Here is a 22,151-nt window from a genome sequence, read left to right as displayed (position 1 = left end):
CTCTACTTCTTCCTCACCTCCCTCCTCTCCCTCCCCTCTGTCCTTCCTACTCTCCTTGTGCTAGAGAATTTAACCCAGCAGCTCTTGCAAGCTAGCTGAACACTTTATTACTGAGCTAAACCCTCATCTTCTACGGACCTTGATTACTATCCAATCCTAGAGACACTCAGAGTGCCGCTGGGGAGATTGGTCATCTGCCATTTGAAACCCTCCTCCTTAACAGCCAGGTAGGAGAAGCATTGATGAGTAGCAGACCAACCGTGAGCCTCGTTGGACTCTGCTTTTGTTCACGGTGTGACCTTGGTCTGACCACGTGATCAAACTTGAAGCAAGCTTGAAGCTTTAGCCTCCCCATGCCTGGGACTGCAGGCGGGAGCTACCACACCCCTCCACACAAGGTAAATGCCTTAAATTACTCACGCTAGATACCAGATTCAGACTTGCCTACATGGAGAAACAGGCCCAGCTTTGAAAATGCAGACCACCATGCTGAGCACGGTGGTCTACAGCTGCAGTTGCAACACTTGGGAGGTGGAGGCAGGAGGATTGGGTAAGGTCAGTCAGCCTCTGCTACACAGAGAGTTCCAGGTTAGCCTGTGGTACCGAGGCCTGTCTCAAACAAACAAGGGGGGAAGGAATTCTAGAACCTACTGCAGAGCTGAGGCCCAGAGAGGTGAGAAGTCACCAGAGCAGCCCATGGGTCGGATGGGGCAGACCTCTGTGCCCTAGTGCAAGAGGACCCCAGCCTACCTGTCAAAAGCACGTCATTGGACACATCTCCTTTGTCTCCTTTGTCGCCTTTCTGCCCTGGTGGTCCCTCATTTCCAGGTAGGCCCAGCTCACCAGCATCTCCCTTCTCTCCCTTTTCCCCTGGATTTCCTGTGGCTCCGGGTAATCCTGTGAGAAAACAAAGCCACGTTAACTGGTGTACACAATTCTGCCTCACTCTTCGTACTGGTTGTACTTTTGCAGAGCTGCTTTGCAAACCAACCACGAAACCCTTTCCGCCCTTCCACGGATGCTGCCGTACACTCATTATGGGATGGCATCTCCAGGGGGCCCTGGGGGCTTCTTTTAAGGAATCTGGCTAAGCCACTAAGTTGAAGAGTGAAGCAAGAGAGGGGCGATGACAGTTTGAGTAATGCACCATCCCCACGGACGGTGTGCGTGTCACTGAGAGGACAGTAGCTACAGCCATTGTCATCTGTGCTTAGTTTCTTACAATATAATGAGTGGTGGGCCGGGCAGTCACTCTGCCCTTTGAGCAAAGTTGAAATGGTGGTTGTAACTGATGCTGCTAAGCCACCCAAGGGCAGATGACTGGCTGCCTCAATTCCTTGCAGTCTCCCCTCTGCTGTAAAGGACTGTACCCTCTACTGCAGCCAAAGTGAACCTTCTGCTCCTTAAGTTGCATCCATCAGCCATTTTGTTGCAATGGCTGGAAACAATTAGAAAACACGTGTAGAGTAGGGCTACCTTGTGATGGTTACCACTGATTGCAAACCAGTCTGGTCCTTCCAGGCTTGTTTGGTTTATTGCTTTACTTGTGTGTCCACAGACATCTTTCCTGGGACTAGTCTAGCCCCAGTGCTATTTCCCATTGGACAATCTTTCCAACGCTCCGCTCAATACCCCAGGCAACATGAAACAGGAATTCAGCTTTCAAGAAAATTATTCGGAATGTTAAATTGTAGCCAAAAGTAAGCGACCATAATCCAGGTTACCCTAACCGTGTTCTGAAGGTAACTGCTGGATTCCATAGTCTCTAATAGCTGAGGCATTCAGTACATGTAATTCAGGATATTAACAAACAAGGAAAAACATGTCTCAATGGAGCAAAAGGGCATTCGATGGTGTTCAACATACACTCTCAATGAAATCCTCATCAAACTAGGAATAAAAAGGAAACCTCGTTCCACAAGAGAGTGGGAGAGACCGAGAGGCGGCATTGTCTTTTTCAGTGAAAGGCTGCATGCATTTCCCCTAATATCAGGAACAAGGCAAAGGTGTTGACACTTGTCAGAATATAGAGAGCATGATACTCTAGAGAAAAAGAAGGCTCGCTGATCTGGAAGTGGACATCCAAGCTATCTTAATATGCAGCTGGCCTGATGGTTCATGTAGAAAGTGTCAAGGAATCTATAAAATCAAGTGACTTGGAAGTTACAAGTACACGAGTATCCTGGGGTTCTGAGAGGGGAGAGTGGTGCACAAAGACATTGTTAGGAATGGACCATATACAAATGAACCGTATCTAAGACTCTTCGTTTCAAGAAATAACTGTTCATTTTGCTAAGAACTCCCTGAAGATAATGTTTAATTGTGATGTTACTTAAGTCGAGGTTGCAGGCATCAGGGGAGAGCCAGACGCATCTGTTATCACAAGCCTTCTTGTATTCTCGCTGACCATAACCATGTAATCATAAAGGTGATGTGGAACCTTCTGCATCCTATACCCACTGCCAGCTCTGTAGTCCCCATCAAAGTGTGGCTCATCTGCCCCTCCCACTGTGTTCCATTCGTTGACTAATTCCTCCTGATTAGTCACTCTCTGGAATGGCAAAGTTTTCCCTCCAGTTTGTTTCTTTGCTTTGTTTTTAAGATCTCACTATACAGTCCTACACAGCTACCCTCAAACTCACAGTGATCCTCCTGCCTCCATCCGGGAGTCCAGTGTGCACTTTCACAGCTGGTTTATCTGGGGCTTCAGACTCTCCTCGGGGCTTTGCGTACGCCTCGTGAGTGATCTACCATCTGAGCCAAATCTCCCGCCCGCTCTCTGGACCACCCTACCTCCTGCCAACCATGCTGCGTTCCACCATAGTTATTCTAAAACAGCATTCGTGTGTGTATGTGTGTGTGTGTGTGTGAGTGTGGTGTGTATGGTATGTGGTGTGTATGTATGTATGTGTGTGAGTGTGAAGTGTGGTGTGGATGTGTGTGGGTGTGTGGTATGTGTGTGAGTATAGTGTGTATGGATATGTATGTGTGTGCTTGTGTGTGTATGTGTGTGTGTGTGTTGTGAGTGTGTGGTGCATGTGGTATGTTTGAGCATGAGTGTGTGTGTGTGTGTGTGTGTGTGTGTGTGTGTGTGAAGGCCACGTGCTGACATCAAGTATCTTCCATCACTCTTCACCTTATTGTTTTTAATTAAACAAAACAACACTGGCCAGGGTGACACACACCTTTAATCCCAGCACTCAGAAGGCTGAAGCTGGCAACTCTTTCACTTCAGTCCAGCCTGGTCTACATAGTGAGTTCCAGACATGACTATGTAGAGAGACCCCCGTCTCGGAAAGAAAAGAAAAGGTTTATCGTGTGTGTTGGGCATAGTGTGTGGTGTGCTCATGTGGAACTCAGAGGACAATCTGCAGTCAGTTTTTTCTTCCACCGTGTGGGTCCTGGGCTTTAACTCAGGTCATCAGACTTGTACTGCTAAGCCACATCACGGGCCCCATCTTACTTCCTGAGCTAGGGTCTCTTTACTGAGCCTGAAGCTTGCTGCTTCATCTGGACTAGCTGGCCAGCAAGCTGTCGGAAATGAACCTTCTGTCCGCCCCGTCACTCTCCAGCTGGGAGCACAGGAGTACTCTGTGGTGCCTGCTCGGGCTGTAGCCATCGCGTGTGACAAAGGTCCTCTGTTGGTAATTGACTGTGGCCACCCATGGGCACCACCCAGCCACGTTCACTGTGTGTACAGCATCTTCTGCCCACACCCAGGTTAGGCTGCCAGTCCTGCACAGCGCCACTGCAACATGTGACTCTCTACTGGCATTGGGTTACGTCTGCTAGAGAAGAAATGTCTTATTATTCCTGCCTAACTCCTGAGGGAGAAATGGCTCTCTTGTTTTCTTCTGGGGTGGCCCACTCAAAGCAGACGGTTCCATTAAGCCTGTGATAGCTCCAGGTTGGAGTCAGCTTCCTTGTCTTCACATCAGAGTGGGCACAAAGGAGAGGGCGCCATGCAAACCCCGATCTCCAGCCGCACACTGGCGGGAGGGCCGTGCCTTTGGTTTTCTTAACATGAAGGTTTGATTTTTAGAGCAGATATTATAATGTTAACCCTTTTCCTTCTTTCCTTCCTTCCTTCCTTCCTTCCTTCCTTCCTTCCTTCCTTCCTCCCTCCCTCCCTCTCTCTTTCCTTTTCTTTTCTTTCTTTCTTTCTTTCTTTCTTTCTTTCTTTCTTTCTTTCTTTCATTCTTTCTTTCTTCCTTTCTTTCTTGTAATATTAACTCTTACTGAAAATATGAGACAGATGGGAAGAAAAAACCTAAAGCCACTTGGTTCTGAGGCCGGGAACCTCAGACTTCATAGAAGATGCCGATACCTAACTGGCAACACTCAAGTCTCCAGCCTCAACTCCAAAACTAGAATGGGCTTTCCAGCCTCGTGCAGGCCATTTCCACGTAGCTTCCTTTTTGGAAAGGACACCACAGAAAGGGAAATAAATCAGGTCCAGAGAGACAATACGTCCTGCTCTGATCCCAAGAGCTCAGAACGTGGAGTAGTGTTTGCTAAAACCCAGACAGGTTTGGGGGCAGTGGGAAGGGAGTCAGATCTGTATGGAGTGAAATGGACAGAGGGAAAACTACCCTACAGGAACAAACTGAGGGTAATCAGTGGCTGATGAACTGGTCTGAATTATTGAAAATAGCTCATGGAGATGATTTGAGATGTTCCCAACACAAAGAAATTGTGTAGGTTTTTTGAGACAGAGTCTCATGTAATCCAGGCTGTCCTTGAACTCACTGTGTGTCTGTGACTTTGAAATCCTGATTTTCCTGCTTTCAGGAAGATGTTTCTCTCTCTCTCTCTCTCTCTCTCTCTCTCTCTCTCTCTCTCTCTCTCTCTTTCTCTTTGTGTGTGTGTGTGTGTGTGTATTTTAATTAATATGACAGTAGCACTAATCTGACCATTATGTCTTGTTTAAATATATTGAAATTCCATACTACATGTCCATAATATAATTATGTAAATTTAAAGTATATTAATAGTATATGTGGTTTAACTATAGATATTATTTTAAAGTGTTATGAAATACATATTACAAGTAAAACAAAATTTAAATTAGATGGTTTAGAAGTTGGATATGACAGAGTGAAGGGAGGATTTTTAACTGAGACCAGGTTTCTCTTCCACCTCTGGAAGGAATAAATGACGCTAGCCACTGGGGATATAGCTCAGTTGGCAGAGTGCTTGACCAGCATGCGCAAGGCCCTGGGTTTGATCTCCAGCAATACATTGAATATGCTTGGCACATCTCTGTAATTCCAATACCTAGGAGGGAGGCAGGGGGCCAAGAATTCAAGGTCATCCTCAACTACGTAAGAAGGTTGATACCAGCCTGAGCTAGAGATCTTGTCTTACAGAAAATGGGAGGAAAATTCTGGAAAATACTAATATAGAATTTATGTGTCTGGCCCTAGTATTTCATACATATTAGCTCATCATCCCCCAAACACTGTGAGATTAGTAAGATTACCATCCCTATCTAATAAATAGGGAAATTGGAACACAGTGAGCATGTAACCTATTCAAGGCTTCACACTGGTCAGTGTGGTGCCAGGGCCCACACCAAGCCTCTGGACTCCAGGTCTAGTTTTTGTTCTCAATGTTTCTGAAATTGGAAGGTGTGAAGGGTGTTGATTCTTCTGGAAATATTTAGGTTATAATCTTAAGTTCTGCTTCATTGGGTCAGGCAGCTCTATAGATCACGTGATCATGTGGTTTAGATATGACATGTCCCCAAGAGGCTTGGTTCCCCCATCCAGAGAGAGAGAGAGAGAGATGATCAGACCATGAGGGCTTAACCCCCTGATGGATTCAGCACACAGTGGCTAGAACTATTAGGGGACTGGCAGGTACAGCTTGCATGGAGGAAATGATCACTAAGGCCAGACCCTGGAAGGGCATTTTGTTTCTCGGTGTTTCCTGTGCTACTCCGTACTTCCTGGTAAGGAGATTTTGTGTGCCATGACCTTCTGCCACGAGCCATGAGGCTCTGCCTTACAGTGGTCCTGAAACATAGCCAGCTGCCGTGCATGGGAAACTCTAACATGCAAGCAACATTCAACCTTTTCTCCTTTACCTCTATCAGCTATTCCATCACAGTGGCCAAAACCAAATGAATACAAGAGCTTGTACCAGCTCCTACCCACCCTTAGTCCTGCCTTGAAGGCCGTTAGCTCCTTGCTTATTCCCTTCTGGTTTGGGTCCCCAGAAATACCCGAGGTGGCCTCAGACCTGCAAACCCAGGACTTCTATTCTTTCTCCACAATTCCTGCCCTTATCTTAGTTATGAGATGCTAATACCCTCTCTCTTGACTATTGTTTCTGTTTAGTTCTACCGCAGAAGCCATTGTCTACCCAGGGTCCTGTTTGCTCAGAGCTGTCCAGGGAAGCCAAGCTTTCCCTTCTAGTAGTGTTGTCTGTCATGAGGTACAGAGCCATCTTCCAGTCAGAATAAATGGTATTGACTACATTCTGCTCATAAAACAGACAGCCAGGTAGACGTACCATATCCACTTTCCTTACAAGATCGTAACTACCCCTTGGGCTCATTCAAGCTCCAAATGGGATCTTCATGCAAGCTAAGTTCTATCCCAGATCCATTCATTCTCCATGGCCGTCACTGACAACCCTTGTAGGAAAAGGGGGTATACAGGTTTCTGAGGGACTGGGCCGTGACTGCCTGCCTGTGAGGAATGGTAATGTCTTTTCTTTTGGTGGGTGTCCTGCTCAGTGTGTTTCAGTGACTGCTCAGAGGGAAGAAGGGAAACTTTGTCTGCAAAGGCTAATTGGCGTTGTTACCTTTGAACCAGTGTCTAGACCAGCACCTGTTACATAAGCATGTGTTCCATACATTGATGAAAATTTCTCTCCTTGTGGTCACACAAGGCCATGGCTGCTTAATTACATGTCCTCAAGACCAGGGCTCTGTCCCAAATCTTTTAGAAATTGTTCCCTTTCTAGATGCCCATATTCACCTCTAACACGGTGCTCCCCACCCCAAGGCTGCCACCAGAATATTAATTTTCTAGCCTTGATCACAAGTTTGATGCCTTCCCAGGATAAACCAAGTGGCTGCACATTCCTGAAGCCCATCGTTGTTCTATGCTGATGAGCATTGGCAGTTAGCATTATTATCCTGCTCTGTGATTCCAGTTGTAATTGCTGGCCTGGTGAGGTCTGAGCTGACTTGGGTGGTGTGTACCCATTGTCATGTGTAGTGTGGCCTCTGGGAACACAAGTAGGTAGGCTCGCTGAGGGCAGGAAGTGCTCCTCTCTCTCTCTCTCTCTCTCTCTCTCTCTCTCTCTCTCTCTCTCTCTCTCCACCAGCTCTTGTTCAGATAGCTCTGGGGAGAGGTGCTAGGAGGGGGAACTGCCTGTGGTGCTACTAGGGGAGCTGTGCTACTTGAACAAAGCTCCTCGATCCTCTCCTAGCCCAGAGCTGTGGAGCTAAGAAGCTATACCTAGAGAACCTGATAGAGAAAAAAAGCTCAAAGTCTCTCCTGCCAGGGTCTGCAAGTCCCCACCATGCCACATGCCAGTTTTCTTCAGAGGATTCTACCTCACCCTTTACTCACATACAACAGCCCAGAGAAACTTCCTCAGAGACAACGGAATCCCTTTGTGAGCGTCCTTAAGAGAGGACCCTAAGTTAAGCGCCCGCCCTGAGTCTTGCCTTTCTACTCCAGCGGTGGGAACTCTTCTGCTAGTCAGGAAAATCCTCCACAAAGGCCAACATCAGACCTTTGGAGGTCAACTAAACACAGCAAGCTGCTGGAGGGAAGGCAGCAACGGGAAGCAAAGGGGAGACTGAGCTTTGACTGAACAGAAGTGTGAGCGTGGCGGTCACAGCCTGCTCCCATGCATCTCCAGCTGCAGACAGAGAAGTCCGTAGCTAGGGTGCTGTCCCCTCTGCTCTTAGACCGAAAAGAAGATGCCTAGCATCTCAACACAACAGCTTCAAGGTGGGAGTTACGCTAGCGCCCCATGCAGAAAATGGAGGGTTCTGTCTCCACACAGTACCTCCCACTGCTAGCCATCTGAACACAGCCATGGAGAAGAGAAACACAGGGATTAATTGGCAGAACTGCCTAGTTACCCATTTTTCCTCTCTTCCCAACTGCTCCTTTTTCGCCTTTTGGGCCCTGGAGACCAGGCTGTCCATCTGATCCATTGTGGCCTGGTAACCCACCAGCTCCTGGAGGTCCTGTGCCAAGCATCGAATGGGAAGAGTTAACATTTTCACTGAAGGCGATGTGATCCCTTTAGCTAGCGAGACAGCCAGCATCTATGCCGTTTTCCACATCTTCCTGCCTTTTCCTGACCTCCTTTTAAAACAGGGACAGGTGGAGGTCTGGCGTATGGGGTGGGGTTAAGTTAGAGCCACTTAAAAGGACATGGATGTAGGCAGGATGTGGCTGCCCTCCACCCCTCCACCACCAAGGACTCTGGTCCTTGGGTCCTGGGCCCAAGCCTTCCATAGCTGCCCCTTGAACTAGGAAAATACAAAATGGGTACTTACCTGGTGGGCCTGGTGGTCCTACAACAGAAGAGAGAAATTAGATGGTAAAGCCATAGGAGGTAGAATGAGAAACCCGTACCACAAACCCCTTCCCTCCTTAAACATCTGTTACCTGCTAAGGAAACCATTTAGCATTGTTTATTATTATTATCTCGCATTGTTTATTATTTATAGCTTACTGTGTTTCCCCCTAAGGGAAAAGCAACTCAGCAAAGACTCATTTGCTAATCAAACCATTTTTAATTATATTTCAACAGGTCTAATATAATTTTTGAGCTGGTTTCTATATAGAGTCATACATCAATTACCTTAGAAAAGATCAAACTAATTCTCTAGGGTCGATGGAAACACAAATTCCCATGCAGCCTGTTGAAGGGCAGGTGCCAGCACACGGGGGTTCTGTCACTTCAGAGCAGAACACTGACTGTCACTAGAACACTTACAAGGGCACCCCCCCACATGCGCGCACACACACCATCCCCAGCCAATGTGTCTCCTCTAGGACACTAGAGGAGTAACCCTAGCCCACGGTGGCTTTATGAACCTGTATTTTGTTGCACAAAATAGCCTGAGAAAGCCTGAGAGTTCAGGTCAGGTGACAAATACATTCTTTAGTGTGAAATGGTCCGAGGACCTAAGTGGTTTAGATGAATCATTTACACAGTACTGAGCAAATGCTTTTGCTTCCAGAAATAGGCATATCTTACTGTTGGCTAGCCAGCGAGGCTGTAACGTGAGAAAACCGAGTTCCTTGTGTTTCTTTAGCTAATACATCATTCCCAGCTGGAGGCTTTGACCGCTCAGCAGCAAGCATTTCCAAACATATATCATGCACACCAAACTCCACTAAGAAATCTCAGTACTGGTGTCTGCTGTGTTCATAGTCTATGTGAGGACGGTAGAGCCTTTAAAACCACAGAGCAATAGAGAGGGCTAGATAAAGAAATAAGCCACAGGTTTCTGGAGAAGTTTCTGGCCACACTGAAAACTGAGAAGAGTTCCTAAGAAGGCAACCTTTGGACTGTGGTCCTAGAGAAACAGTGGGACTAAGAAGTCAGTATATATGAGCCCAACACTTTATGCAAGGAACAGAGAGAAGCCAAGGTCTGAACTTGGTCAGGAGGGAATTATTAAGGCTCAGGGTGGGAGAAAGAATAAAAGAACTGCCCATGCTTGTGTGGTAGACCAGGCAGTGAACAGGCTGCACAGGTAGAAGCCCCTGAATGCCAGGGCACCGTCTCTGAGAGACGGGCTCCTGAGTGGAGTGTGTTGCTGGGACATCGGTGTAAGTCTGAGATGTTCTCTGTAGCTGGAAGATGAGTAGAGCTAAGTTAATTAGACAGGGACGGATGGGGTGCACAGAGAAGCAGAGAGGAGCGTAGTGGGGGAGAAAAAATGCAGACCTTTGAGGTGAAAGTTGGGCACAGTTGTGGGTAAATTTGACAGCCGAGTTGCGGAAAAAGCTAGAAATTCAGAGTATCTCCATGGAATAAGGAAGACTCCGTGTCCAATTGGAAGTAAGTGGGGGGAGGATTTAGATAAATGGACTCTAGGACACTGATGAATAGAGTCTAGGGACATAGGATTCTTGGAAGAGTGGCGTCTGCGAGCGCTTTCGAAGTGCAGGGATTTCCAGGGATTTCGGGTCTTTCACAATAGCTCAATTTTCTTTTCAGGGCATAACTAACCAAGTGACTGAAAGACCTGTATAATAAAAACCTTAAGAAACTGAAGAAGATATCAGAAGATGAAAACATCTCCCATGCTCATGGATCGCTTAGTATAGGATTAACAGTGAACATGGCCATCCTACCAAAAGCAACCCACAGATCCAAAGCACTCCCTTTCAAAATCCCAACAGTTTTTCCCAGAATTTGATAATGTTGCCATTAAATCTCCCATGGAAACACAAAGTAAACAGGACAGGCAAAACAATCCTGAATGGTAAAAGAACTGTTGGAAGGATCACCATTCCTGGTTCCAAGCTGTACTATGACAGTATAGTAATAAAAACAGCATGGTGTTAGCATAAAACAAACACATTGATCAGTGGAATTGGATCGAGGACCCAGACATCAGTCTACACACCTATGGACAAAGCCAGAAAGATGCTGGGAAAAAGACAGCATCTTTAACAAATGGTGCTGGTCAATCTGGACGTCTGCATGTGGAAGCATGTAAATCGATTGCTATTCATCGCCCTGGACAAAACTCATCTCTGAATGGACCAAGGACCTCCACATAAGGCTAGATAGACTGATCTGCTAGAGCAGGAAGTGGTGGGATAACCTTGAACGAATTGGCACAGGAAAAAAACTTTTCCGAACGGGACACCCACAGTTAACACAGGCGCTAGAGACAACAGCTAATACAGGGGACCTTATGAAACTGAAAGGGTTCTGAATTGACAAAGTTCACTGACATTTGGACAGGGCAGCAGGCCAAAGATGAAACAAAACGGCTGGGAAATACCTAAGTGTTTACCATCCTTAGTCACCAGGGAAATTCAGGTTAAAACTACTTTGAGATTTCACCTTACACCAGTAAGAACGGCCAAGATCAATGCAACAAATGACAGCCCACGCCGGCGAGGATTCACAGAAATGGGAGCACGTACGCGCTGCTGGTGGGAGTGCAAACCTGCACAGCCACTGTGAGAATCCGTGTGGAGATACCTCAGGGAGCTGGGAACAGATCTACCTCAGGATCCAGCTCGACCACTCCTTCACAAATACCCAAAGGACTCTACATCCCACTATAGCGACGCTTGCTCCACTTGGGAGAAAATCAGGAAATACGTTAAAGGAACACATCGGTAAAATGGCTGCTAGCAACATTCTGCCGTATTCGCAGATCAATACCTTGCTCAGCCGTCATCAGAGCTTCCTCCCGCAGCAGATGGGAACGAATATAAAGATTCACAACTGGACAATGTGCGGAGAGTCAAAGACCTTCAAATGTGCAATCATAAAATGTCTTCTTTAACTCTCTCCCCTCAGGGCTCAGGGAGAGAAGGCAGAAAGAGTCTAAGAGCCAGGGGTTGTAAGACTCCAGGAAAACACTGCCTTCAGACACCGCAGGACTGACATGCACGTGCTCGCAGAGACTGTGGTAACGCGCACAGAACCAGCACAGGGGCAAGCCAGACGGGCACCAGTGCTGAAGGTGTCAAGCGGACATGGGCTCCTCCCACTACCAACAAGCTATTTCTGATTGATGACCGATGGCAAAACAAAAACCAGTTTCCTTCAACTGAGCGTCAAGTATACAAACCACCCTTAAGGACAGGCCCCACGCCGGAGAATAGAAGACTAACACAGAATGAACTTGGCGAGTTCCGGGGATTTTTTTTTTTTTTTTTTTTTTTTGCTGTTGTTGATATTGATGTCTCATATAGCTTTGTTTGGGCATTTAAAAACATTATTTTTTTTTTTCTATTTTTTTTTCTTTTAATTCTTTTCTTTTTTTTTAATTTTTTTGTTTTTTTTTTTCGTTTTTTTTATTTTTGGATATATACTTTTTAAATTTTTTTTTTTTCTGTTTGTTTTCTAAAGAGAGAAAGAAAGCATAGAGTTGGACTTGGATGGGTAGGGAGGTGGGGAGGAACTGGGAGGAGATGAGGAAGGGGAACTATGACCACAATATGTTTATTTCATTTTCATGGTACGCTCCTTTAATCCCAGCACTCGGAGGCAGAGGTGGGTGAATCTCTGTGACTTCGAGGTCAGCCTGCTTCCAGGATAGCCAGAGCTACAGAGAAACTCTGTTTCAAAAGAAAAAAAAAATCGATTTTGAAAGTTTATAGTAATTTGCTGAAAAGGCTTGAGTCAGTACTGCGTCTTGACCAGCAGAGGGCACACGTGAGCACATGCACACACTGAAAAGGGTTGATGGTGACAAGAGTCAGAAGACCTCAGTTAATCAGCTTCTCTGCAGGATGTGTTACAAGTGGGCACAGAGGATGGAGGGACTCTCTGTAAGATACATGTCGATCATGTCAAATGGGCATCAGGAGCTTCCGGGAGAGTTCAGCGGTCGTGTCAGAGGTGAACTTCAGTGAGGAGTCCGCAGGCGCTGTGTGTTTACCATGTTAGCTAGCTCTTCATAGTCTTCTAATGAAATATTTCTATTACAGTTCCCTGAGCTCCACTGACCACACTTCTGTTTGTATCCAGAGACTTGCCCACCATGCTTCTTGAAATTAAATATCTGGGTGCCCTCTGGAGAGTTTAGCTCATTCTGGGTTGAGAGGGAGGCCTGGAACCTGCATTTTTACTGGGTACCCCTGGTGAACGATGTACATGATCACAGATCCAATTTGAGGTGACAGCTTTCTAGAAGAATATTTAGTCACACATCCTTAAAAGGGTCCCCCGAATGTGGGGGTCCTTGCAGCGTGGGGCTTCTGTTGGGAAGTAGAGTACATCTAGCCTTGGCCTGGAAGGTTTCAGAGCCATGCAAGCACTCTCCATGAGCCTGAGCGCCTGGTGGCTGCACTGAGATGACAGGTTTGAGGTAGCTGCAGCGTGGTGCTCTGCATAACCAGAGGAGGCAGTACTGGGGTGTTATTCGAGCATCACTGGGTGCTGGGAAGCGAGAACTTTTGGTACATTAGGCCGAGGAAGTTTTACTGTCTGTGAACCAAAGTCTGACCTAACCTGTACTGGCAAGCTATAGACCTCTAGCCATACAATGATTCGGAAAACATGCCATATTGTTGTTTCTTCTCAAGTACTGGGTTTCAACTAGCAGAAACAGAAGACTCTTAACGGAGGCAAGAGATACAGGCTTTGCAGTTAGTGGGGAAACGGTAGTAAAGAAGTATAGCTTCAAGATTGGGCACTGGCGAAGGATAATTCTGCAGCTTCTGGGCTACCTGGTTCCACCCACAACAAATTCAAAGCAAATGGAAGAAGGACCTGTCCTTGCCTGTCTGCAACTCCTCTCGACATCTCCCTGTTCACCCGATCCACAGCAGGGATCACAGAGGAAGCCCTTTTCCCAAGACTGATTTAAAAGAAGGAAGGCATCAAACTCACCAGAAACACCTGAGAGAGTGAGGCTCGGGGCTGCTGTTTTAGAGAGAGCTAAGGGGAGAGAGAGCTCTAGGCCTGAGAAAACCCTGCCATCTGCAATCCCGACTCTCTCTCTCCTCCCTAGCAAGGGCTCCTTGGGGTCCGGCTTTTCTCCATGTTGGAAGACTTGCTCTCCAACTTCCATATACTTAAAAAAAAGTTTGTAAAAAGATGAATCTACTATGAACTTAGGCCTTTCTCTGGGGCGGGAGGTTAGCTCTACCTAGATGGCGCTCCTGCCCGGAATCCACACTAGCCTGTGGACGGAAGCTCATTGTCTGTCCCCACCCCCACTGTAGACAGTGTGGTCTGTCCCAAAGTGCCCACGTGCTCTGCCACTAACACTTTTTCATACTTAAGTTTTTAATTGAAGAGCTTCTGTGTAAAAGGAGATTCAATTTCACGGGAGAAGAGGGTGTTGGTTTTTGAAAGCGTGTCCTGAGGTGAGAAAGACCTACTCAACCCATTTCCACGGTTCCCCATCCCTGTTCGTCACCCTCCTCTAAGTGGTCTCAACAGCTCCATCCTGCGCATTCGCCGGGCGCCTGCCTCTCGGGTCTCTATAAAAACCAGAAAGAAGCTTTTTCTGTGCCTCTCAAGGCTTTTGTGCCTGTCACTCCATCCCTCTGAGCGCTTCTGCAGCGCTCATTACCGTCACATGCGGGAGCTCTGAAGAGGGACTTCCACAGATGGGAGGGAGGCGCTTACACCACTAGAGATTCTGGACAAAGGACTGGGCTTTCTGAAGACATTTCATTTCCTGTGAGGGCCTAATGCTGCGTAAGTAATTCAATTAGCATTTCCCAAGAAGCCACAGGATTACGGCCTTTCTGAGGCCAAAATAAGGGGTGAGAGTTAGCCTTGGCTTGGAGGCTCCAATTCTTAAGCCACAAGTTCATCTTTTGGACAAACTCACTCCTGAGTGAGGAGAGAAACTGAGGCAAATGCTGTAGCAATTGGCCAGGTTCCTGGCATCCAGGTACCTGATTGTGAGAAACTTCTTTACCCTGTGAGGTGCTGAAGTGTTCACAGCAGCCCCTAAGGACAGCAACCTCAGAGTCCTAGCATAAGCGTTTGTCCTCTAGGTCTCGTGGGCATCTTTAGAGTCCAGGGAAGTGTTTGCTCACCTCATTTCTACGGTTTTAATGAGAACATCGTTAATTTCCCTCTCTCCTCAGGATGCCGACCTTCTCAGGAGGACGCGTAATAGAACATCCAGTCAGGCTCTACGGAAAGGTCAGAGCACCCCTTGGCTTAGGTACAGTGAGAGTGATGGCTCTGAATCTGGCTTCTCCCTTGCCCTCACCTTCACAGGGCCTGACTCTAAGATGAGGGGCAGGCTTCTGTCAGGCCCTCATCCATTACTGGGCACATATGTATCTGTAAACCCAGTACCCAGGAAAGCTGGGGAAAGAGGCTTCATACATTTGAAGTTCAACTGGGCTACATAGCAAGATCCTATCTTGAAAACAAACAAAACCAACCTCCTTCTTCAAAACAAAACAAACAAAATGACCACAAAACCCTCAGGCATTCCTCCTTGTATTCGTCATTACTTGACCCATTACACCTCCTGGCTAGTTCTTTTCATGTGCTCCTGAGCCACTGAGAAATGGGAGTAGGGTGTACGGCCAGCCTGTAAGTCCACCTAGCACAAGAGATACTTCCTAAAAGTGGCTCGGCAGACGATGTGTCTGCTGTGAAAGCCCGATGTCCTGAATTTGATCCTTGGACCCTCATACAGGCAGAAGGACAGAACCAACTCTATACAGTTGTCCTCTAACCCCTCTCTCCCCTCCAACATGCGAGTCATGGCCCACACATGCCCTACCCTCGTATCATACACAGACACAGAGATACTGAGTAGAAACAGGAAGACCTTAGTTCATGATCACAAAGCGCATTCATCCAGCACTGTCTATGCTGCACATCTGAGACGGTGGAATAATTCTACCTGGTGCAGTGAGGAGCTTCTCAGCAGAGGGAGCTCTACTGTGTACTTCTTTTTCCCTTCTTCATTTTCCCCTTTAAAACCAGCGGGTGAAGAGAAACAGCCTTGGCCCTCACTTAGGGTCACACACATTTCTAATTTCTCAAGTCCTAGTTATTTTCCATGACTACATTTCTGTGACAATACCAGAAAATAATACTCTCATAATCACATTACAGTTGGTTTTATTTCTATGAAAAACATCTGGTCAAAAGAAAGACGGTGCATTTTTGTCACAGAGTGCCCCTAGGTGTGCTTTTGGGCCCTGACTCTTTGGTGAGCCCAGTGTTGCACCCGGCCCTCCGGGGAGTGGCACAGACCTACCTGTAAGGCAGATGCCCTGGGTGCTGTTGCACAGGTCTATCATCACCCGGATCTGTGAAGAGAGAGGTGATTAATGGCAAACAGTAGACAGCGGACTTGGGAGATGAACTTTCTTCAGGTGAGCAGAAAGCAGCTTGGAAAATCTGCTAGGTAACTTCAGGGCAATAGGCTATGTCTGAGGAAACAAACGATCAGGGGATGCTGGGAGCAGGAGGAAAGGTCCTCCCATGGTTATCTAATTCCAAATGATGAGCCCTAAACTATGCATGCAAGTAACATTATAGAATCTGAGCAGAGTGTACTTATGCACTCAGGGACATGTATGTATATATGCACTAATACATATAGGTTGTGTAATAACCATGAAGATAAAAGCCATAAAAGAGAGTAGGGAGGGGTACATGGGAGGCTTGGAATAAGGAAACTGGAGAAATTACATAGCCATATTATAGTACCAAAAACCAAACTAATGCTCACAAAACTCTGAAGAGCCAGGCATGGTGGCACAGGCCAGTAATCCCAGCCATTCCAGAGGCTGAGGCAAAGGATGGCAGGATCAAGGCTTTGGGCTACAGAGTGAGTTCAAGCCCGGTGGTCAATGTATAGAGACCCTATATCTGACGTTAAAGAGCTAAGGATACAGGTCCATGGTAGAGTACTTGCCTATGTGCATGAGGGCCTACAGTCAGTCCTTAGGATAGCATCAAACTACAAAGAAACCTTTGAAAGAGCCATGGATATTGGATCCGAGTGGTTCCCTTCAGCTTCTGAGAAGACAGAGGGGATTCCTATGGAATTCAGTTTTCCTATGATGATGGGCAGACTCCCGAATCTGAAAAGCTTGCTGTGAGAGCCTGAATACCGAGCACATCCTCCCTGACCAGGTAGGGAAGCACTGAGGAGGTATTCAAGCCTTCAACATGGTAGTAATTCATCAACCTGCCTGCAAGGCTGAGCTACCTCAGCCCCTAGCGCCTGGGAAAGTTCTCCTCCATGGCTGAGTTCCTCACTGACACCGTCAGCTGGTCACAGTGACTGCCACAAGGGCTAAGCTTGATATCCACCCTTCCACGCACTGCTGTCCTATTGGTCTGTGCTCTGCTCCCCAGAACCGAGTGTGATAATCTCAGGTCCACAGGTAGAAGTAGAGCGGCAGACTTGTTTATATAAGGCAATGAACGGTGCATGGACAAAAGCTTTAGTATAATTCTACACTGGTGTTTAAGATACTGTGTGTGTGTGTGTGTGTGTGTGTGTGTGTGTGTGTGTGTGTGTGTGGTGTTATGGGGGGACCTCACATGAGATGGAGGTGGGAGACCGGGTGGAAGAAACTGTACTAAGCTCAACACGTCTTCACGGATTGACTGTGCCTTCCATTCAGTTACTGTCAGTGTTTTGGTCTGGAAAGAAGGCTCGGAGGTTACGAGCATTTGCTGCCCTGTGGAGGACTGAAGTTCAGTTCCCACACTTACTGCCTGCAATTCCAGACCCAGGGTATCCAAAATAATCTTCTGGCTCGGGAGGCCTCTGGACTCGGGTGCATGCATGCACGCAGACACATACAGATATGCAAAATTAAAAGTAAGGGGGAAAAAAGCCCCGAATCTCTTTTAAAAGATCGTATCTGGCTTGAAGAAAGGGTGATTTAGTTTCTTGTGTTGGATGGGTCCGTTTGTTAGGGGATCCAGAGGGAAACTCATCCTGTATTTCATTTTACTTTTTGTGCCAACGATGTTTGTTGAGTGACACAGAAAGAGATTTGTGAGTTAAGGAGTGCACATCACACATTCACACAAATGTAGCAAAACTGAACTGTGCAAGAAATACAAGTGGGTTCCTCTTATCTGCGCTCATAGATTCAGCCAACGACAGGCTGAACAGATTCGTGCTTGCACTGAACGTGTGCCGGCCTCTTTTGCCGGTCCCTGAACGATACCCCAATTGTGTACACAGCATTTACACTGTATTAGGCATTATTAGGCAATCCAGAGGTGACTTAAAGTAGTCAAGCGGATGTGCATAGGGTACATTCAACTGCTACGTTATTTAAACTATTTAAAGGGATTTGAGCATCTTGTGAGTTTGGTATTTAAGGAGGGACATAGAATGAATGCCCTGTGGAGCTGGGGGTGGGGGGTGATGTATTCTACTGTAGGATAAGGTCTAGAAACTAACGAGTGCCTTGTGAATGTCTCAGGCGCCTCCGCCGCCCAACAGCGCTCTGAACGGAAGCGTATTGGGTAGCGCTCATTTCTAATAATGCCCCCGTCTACTCAGGGCACCCGGCCTGCTCGGGGACCGAGGCTCAACTCCAGGTCCACTGTACTCTCTAATGGCTTTGATAATTATCTTAACATGACCAGGCCCCTCCCCCCACAGACACGCTGCATTTTAGTTACTTCTATAAATGAATGTAATCAGCTGCACCGTGACAAAATTTATTGTCTTTAAAAAATATATAATTGCCCATTGAGCGGACCAGAAAAGACTTCACAATGATTCATCGGTTGCCTGGGGGATCACAGCTGAAGCCGGTTTGCCACAGCCGAGCATCAATAGGGAAAATGAGTCTTTCTTCCTGACACTCATTACTGGTCTGGGGCAGACACAGCTGGAAACTGTGGGGAGGGAGTGTTCATTTCCTGACCTGTTGGCCTCATTTATAAGCTGAGTGTCAATTTACATGTTTTATAGGAAATTACTTTAATCTTCTCAGAAATAGTCTCTTAATAACTTAGGCACCATAAAACTATATTTGAAATGAAACATTCTGCATGAAAATGTGTGCTCATAAAGCCAGAAGTGACACACACACACACACACACACACACACACACACACACACACACACTGCTATCACAATAATTAAAAATTTCGATAGAAATCTAAAAATTAAGAATCAAAAGTCTAGATGATCAAGGTCAAGAGTCATATTGGTATAGAGGGCTTCTTAGGTTTGGATTTAGGACTTGAGGGTGTAGAAGTGGAAGGGGCCTTTGAAGCCATTGCCCTGGGGGTGTTAGGCAGGTCTGTCTACATCCCTGTCCCAGTCCCATTCCTGCCCCAACTCCTGAGGCCATAACGTGGCACTGCCACACTCCCCACTGCCCTGGCCTGTCATGCTGTCTCCCCACTGAAGGCTCCAGTCAGGGTTTCCCTAACTCCTAGGTGAAAGGACCACGATACTCTGGTGGCCTCAGCTGGTTTTTGTTTTATTTTAGAAGCACTTACTATTTATCAATGCTACGCTGTTTATGTCAGTCACCCCATGCTCCTGGTAGGAAAAGTATACATGGGTTTCTGAACTGGAATTTTCATTGCAACACAGTTTGCATAGCAAGATGAGGCCAACGACCTCAATATACCAGGCTTCATATTGATGACCTGTTATGTCAAATACAACGTGATGGGTCAGGATATCCTTTCTGGAGAAGTGGCTTTGTCGTAGTAAGAAAAACAGATAACACACAACACAACGATGGGTGCTGTCGGGGAACCCCTGAAGTTTCCCATGCATGCCTTCTCTTTGGTCAGTGAAACAGTGTTTCAATGCCAGTGGGAGGGTGGGGCTGGGGCTGCAGCTCCGTTGGTACAGTGCTTGCCTACTTTGCAAGAAGCCTGGGATCCATTCCCAGAGCTGTACAAAACCAGACTGGAGCACATCCTAATCCCAACAGCCTGGCCTACATCAGATTCTGCCTCAACCACAAAGATAAAAAAACTGATAAACATAGCTTAGTCCTAAGTCTCCTGGACAATGACCATTCCCTAGGCCTGTTCTTAGTTGTGTAAATTATTATGATGAGCAAGAGAATGACCTAACAAAGGCTCCCAGCATCTGATAACTGGCCTGCCATTATCAGATTCCTCGGGCTGGAGACAAAAGGCTCTAAGGATGTTTTCTACTGGTGGCTCAAACCACAGAAGATGAAAGACTACCCAGAGGTCTGAAGCTGTGGTCAGATAATCCGGACTCAGCCAAGAAAGGCCGTCTCTTCCACGTGGCCACGGTGTGAAGAAAATTTGCAATTCCGAAAGGAACGTGCAGTTTGCCTTTATTTAAAAATTAAAAAAGAAAAAAGTTCCTCAAGGCCAGCCACCTGTAGGCACCTAACTGCAACTGAAGCCCTCCTTAGTCTTCCTCCCCAAACACAAATACAAAGTGCTCTGACCTTGGCTGCGGGAGCCCACGAAATTAAACAAAGCAGCTGTAGATAAGCAAGTATAAAGAGTGTCTCCCCTTCGGAGAGAACGCGGAGCTGTGTGTGGTAGTGCTTGCCGGTCATCTGCAGGCGGGAGGGGGAGGTAGGAGGGGTGCAAGTTCAGGCCACTTTAGGGGGGAGACAGACACTCACGCGCACACACACACACACACACACACACACACACACACACGCACATACGCACACATGCAAACATGCACATGCGTGCACACACACTCAAAAGAGTGAGGGGGGTTAGAATATTTCTTTATGTTTTAAAACTGTGGTAGAGGTTTATAAAATTGAGACTGTGAAATTTTTTTGATATGCAGTCTCTTAGCTTGTGGACTGTTTTCCATATTGATAAGAAGCTCTGGAAATTCAAATTTGATGTCGTGGAGCTGGCCTAAGGCTCACAGTGCAGCTCTGAGGTGTAGGTCCCAGCTGGTGCTGAGACCACTGGGGTAAGAGAACCAATGGGGCCCAGGCAAGTGAGCCTGCTCTGGTCATCTTGTCTTTCATTTCGCTTGGGATCCCCAAGAACCCAGGGGAACCCTCTTCCTCCCAAGCCAGTTCTGTCTACAGCGAACTCTGTAGATGGCTGTCGGCTGCACAGCATGGGACTGATAGGGACTGGAATAGCTGTGTGCTGATACTAGAGAACTCAAGAAACACTTGCTTAGCTGGGGAAGGAATGTATCCCTCACCGTGTACACCATGCTTTCCTTACAGGAAGTAACATTGGTGCTGCTGGAGTTCGGGGAGTCACACCAAGAAGCACGGTCTTTTGCCCACACTGAGGACTTTATTTCTTTATGAATGGCATAGTCTTTCTCTAGTACCCAGACTGGTCTTGAAGTCACAAACTTCCTGTCTCAATCCCCAGGTGCTATGGCCCTATGTCTGCTTGTGTGCACCAGGGAAATGTAAGCATTTGGGGGGGGGGTCTCGGGGGTCGGGTGCTGGGGAGCTGGAGTGGTTAAGAGCACTGACTGCTCTCCCAGAGGTCCTGGAGTTCAATTCCCAGCAACCACCTAGTGGCTCACAACCATCTGTAATGGGATCTGATGCCCTCTTCTGGTGTGTCTGAAGACACTGTACAGTGTACTCATATACATAAAATAAATAAATGTTTTTTTTAATGCAAGCAAGACTCCAATTTTGTTTGTTGTTTTGTGTTGCTGTTGTACGGGGTGGGAGGGGAGGAGGTGAATCCACTGCCCTGCACTTGCTTCACAAGCACGCTGTTCCCAACCTATGTGCACACTGTACCCCTCCACACACAAATTTCAATCTAGAATTCTTACTCAGCCCAATTTTGTAAAATGAAGAAAAAGAAACTCCTGAGAGAACCAGTATAAGACAGAAACATATCTACTTAAAGGTGGAACACTGAAGATGGTGAAGCTAAAACTTATTTTCCTTTTAAATAAAGAGACAAAATAAAGACACACAGTGAGTTCCAGGCTGTACCTATGGTCCTTGCACAGCTTATGTAATTGACTTCTTCTGTTAACTTCCAGGTTATATATTTCTGTTACTGTCTTCAGAGCAGTGGTTCTCAACTTTCCTAATGGTGACCCTTTAATGTTGTGGTTCTTCATGTTGTGGTGACTCCCAACCATAAAATTATTTTGTGGCTACTTCACAGCTGTAATGTTGCTACTGTTATGAATCATAATGTAAACATCTGAAGTGCAGGATATCTGATATGTGACCCCTGTGTAAGGGTCATTTGACCTCCAAAGGGGTCATGACCCGCAGTTGAGGACCGTTGCTTTGGAGACCGAAGGACCTGCTGAAGGTCACACAGCTAGCTTGGTAGTCAGGATGAAGGCTTTGTCCGATCCCAGTGCTTATGTTCTTAGTGGAGGTTTGGGTCATTCAGACACATAACCTTTTGTGTGGTGTGTGCTGGGGATCGAACCTGGGACACATGCCTGTCAATCATGTCCCCTCCCTCTGAGATAATTTTCAGATTTGTAAAGATCTTTCTTATGGAAAAAGAGAGTTGTCCCCAGAATTAAGGT

General features: G+C 46.7%; 1 protein-coding gene across 1 annotated transcript in view; it reads right to left on the bottom strand.

Moving 5' to 3' along the window:
- The window catches only part of Gldn (gliomedin), a 42,735-nt gene that overhangs the window by 7,685 nt on the left and 12,899 nt on the right, over positions 1 to 22,151 (bottom strand). The window contains exons 2-5 of the mRNA XM_032909853.1: positions 15,920 to 15,971; positions 8,531 to 8,548; positions 8,108 to 8,215; positions 751 to 897 (exon numbers count right to left, since the gene is read on the bottom strand). Of these exons, the coding sequence (XP_032765744.1) occupies positions 751 to 897; positions 8,108 to 8,215; positions 8,531 to 8,548; positions 15,920 to 15,971 (325 nt within the window). The remainder of the gene's footprint in view (positions 1 to 750; positions 898 to 8,107; positions 8,216 to 8,530; positions 8,549 to 15,919; positions 15,972 to 22,151) is intronic.

The sequence above is a fragment of the Rattus rattus genome, chromosome 8 (genome assembly GCF_011064425.1).
Source record: "Rattus rattus isolate New Zealand chromosome 8, Rrattus_CSIRO_v1, whole genome shotgun sequence".
NCBI lineage: Eukaryota > Metazoa > Chordata > Mammalia > Rodentia > Muridae > Rattus > Rattus rattus.
The sequence above is the reverse complement of the archived record's forward strand: the minus strand, read 5'-3'. Positions and strand labels throughout refer to the sequence as shown.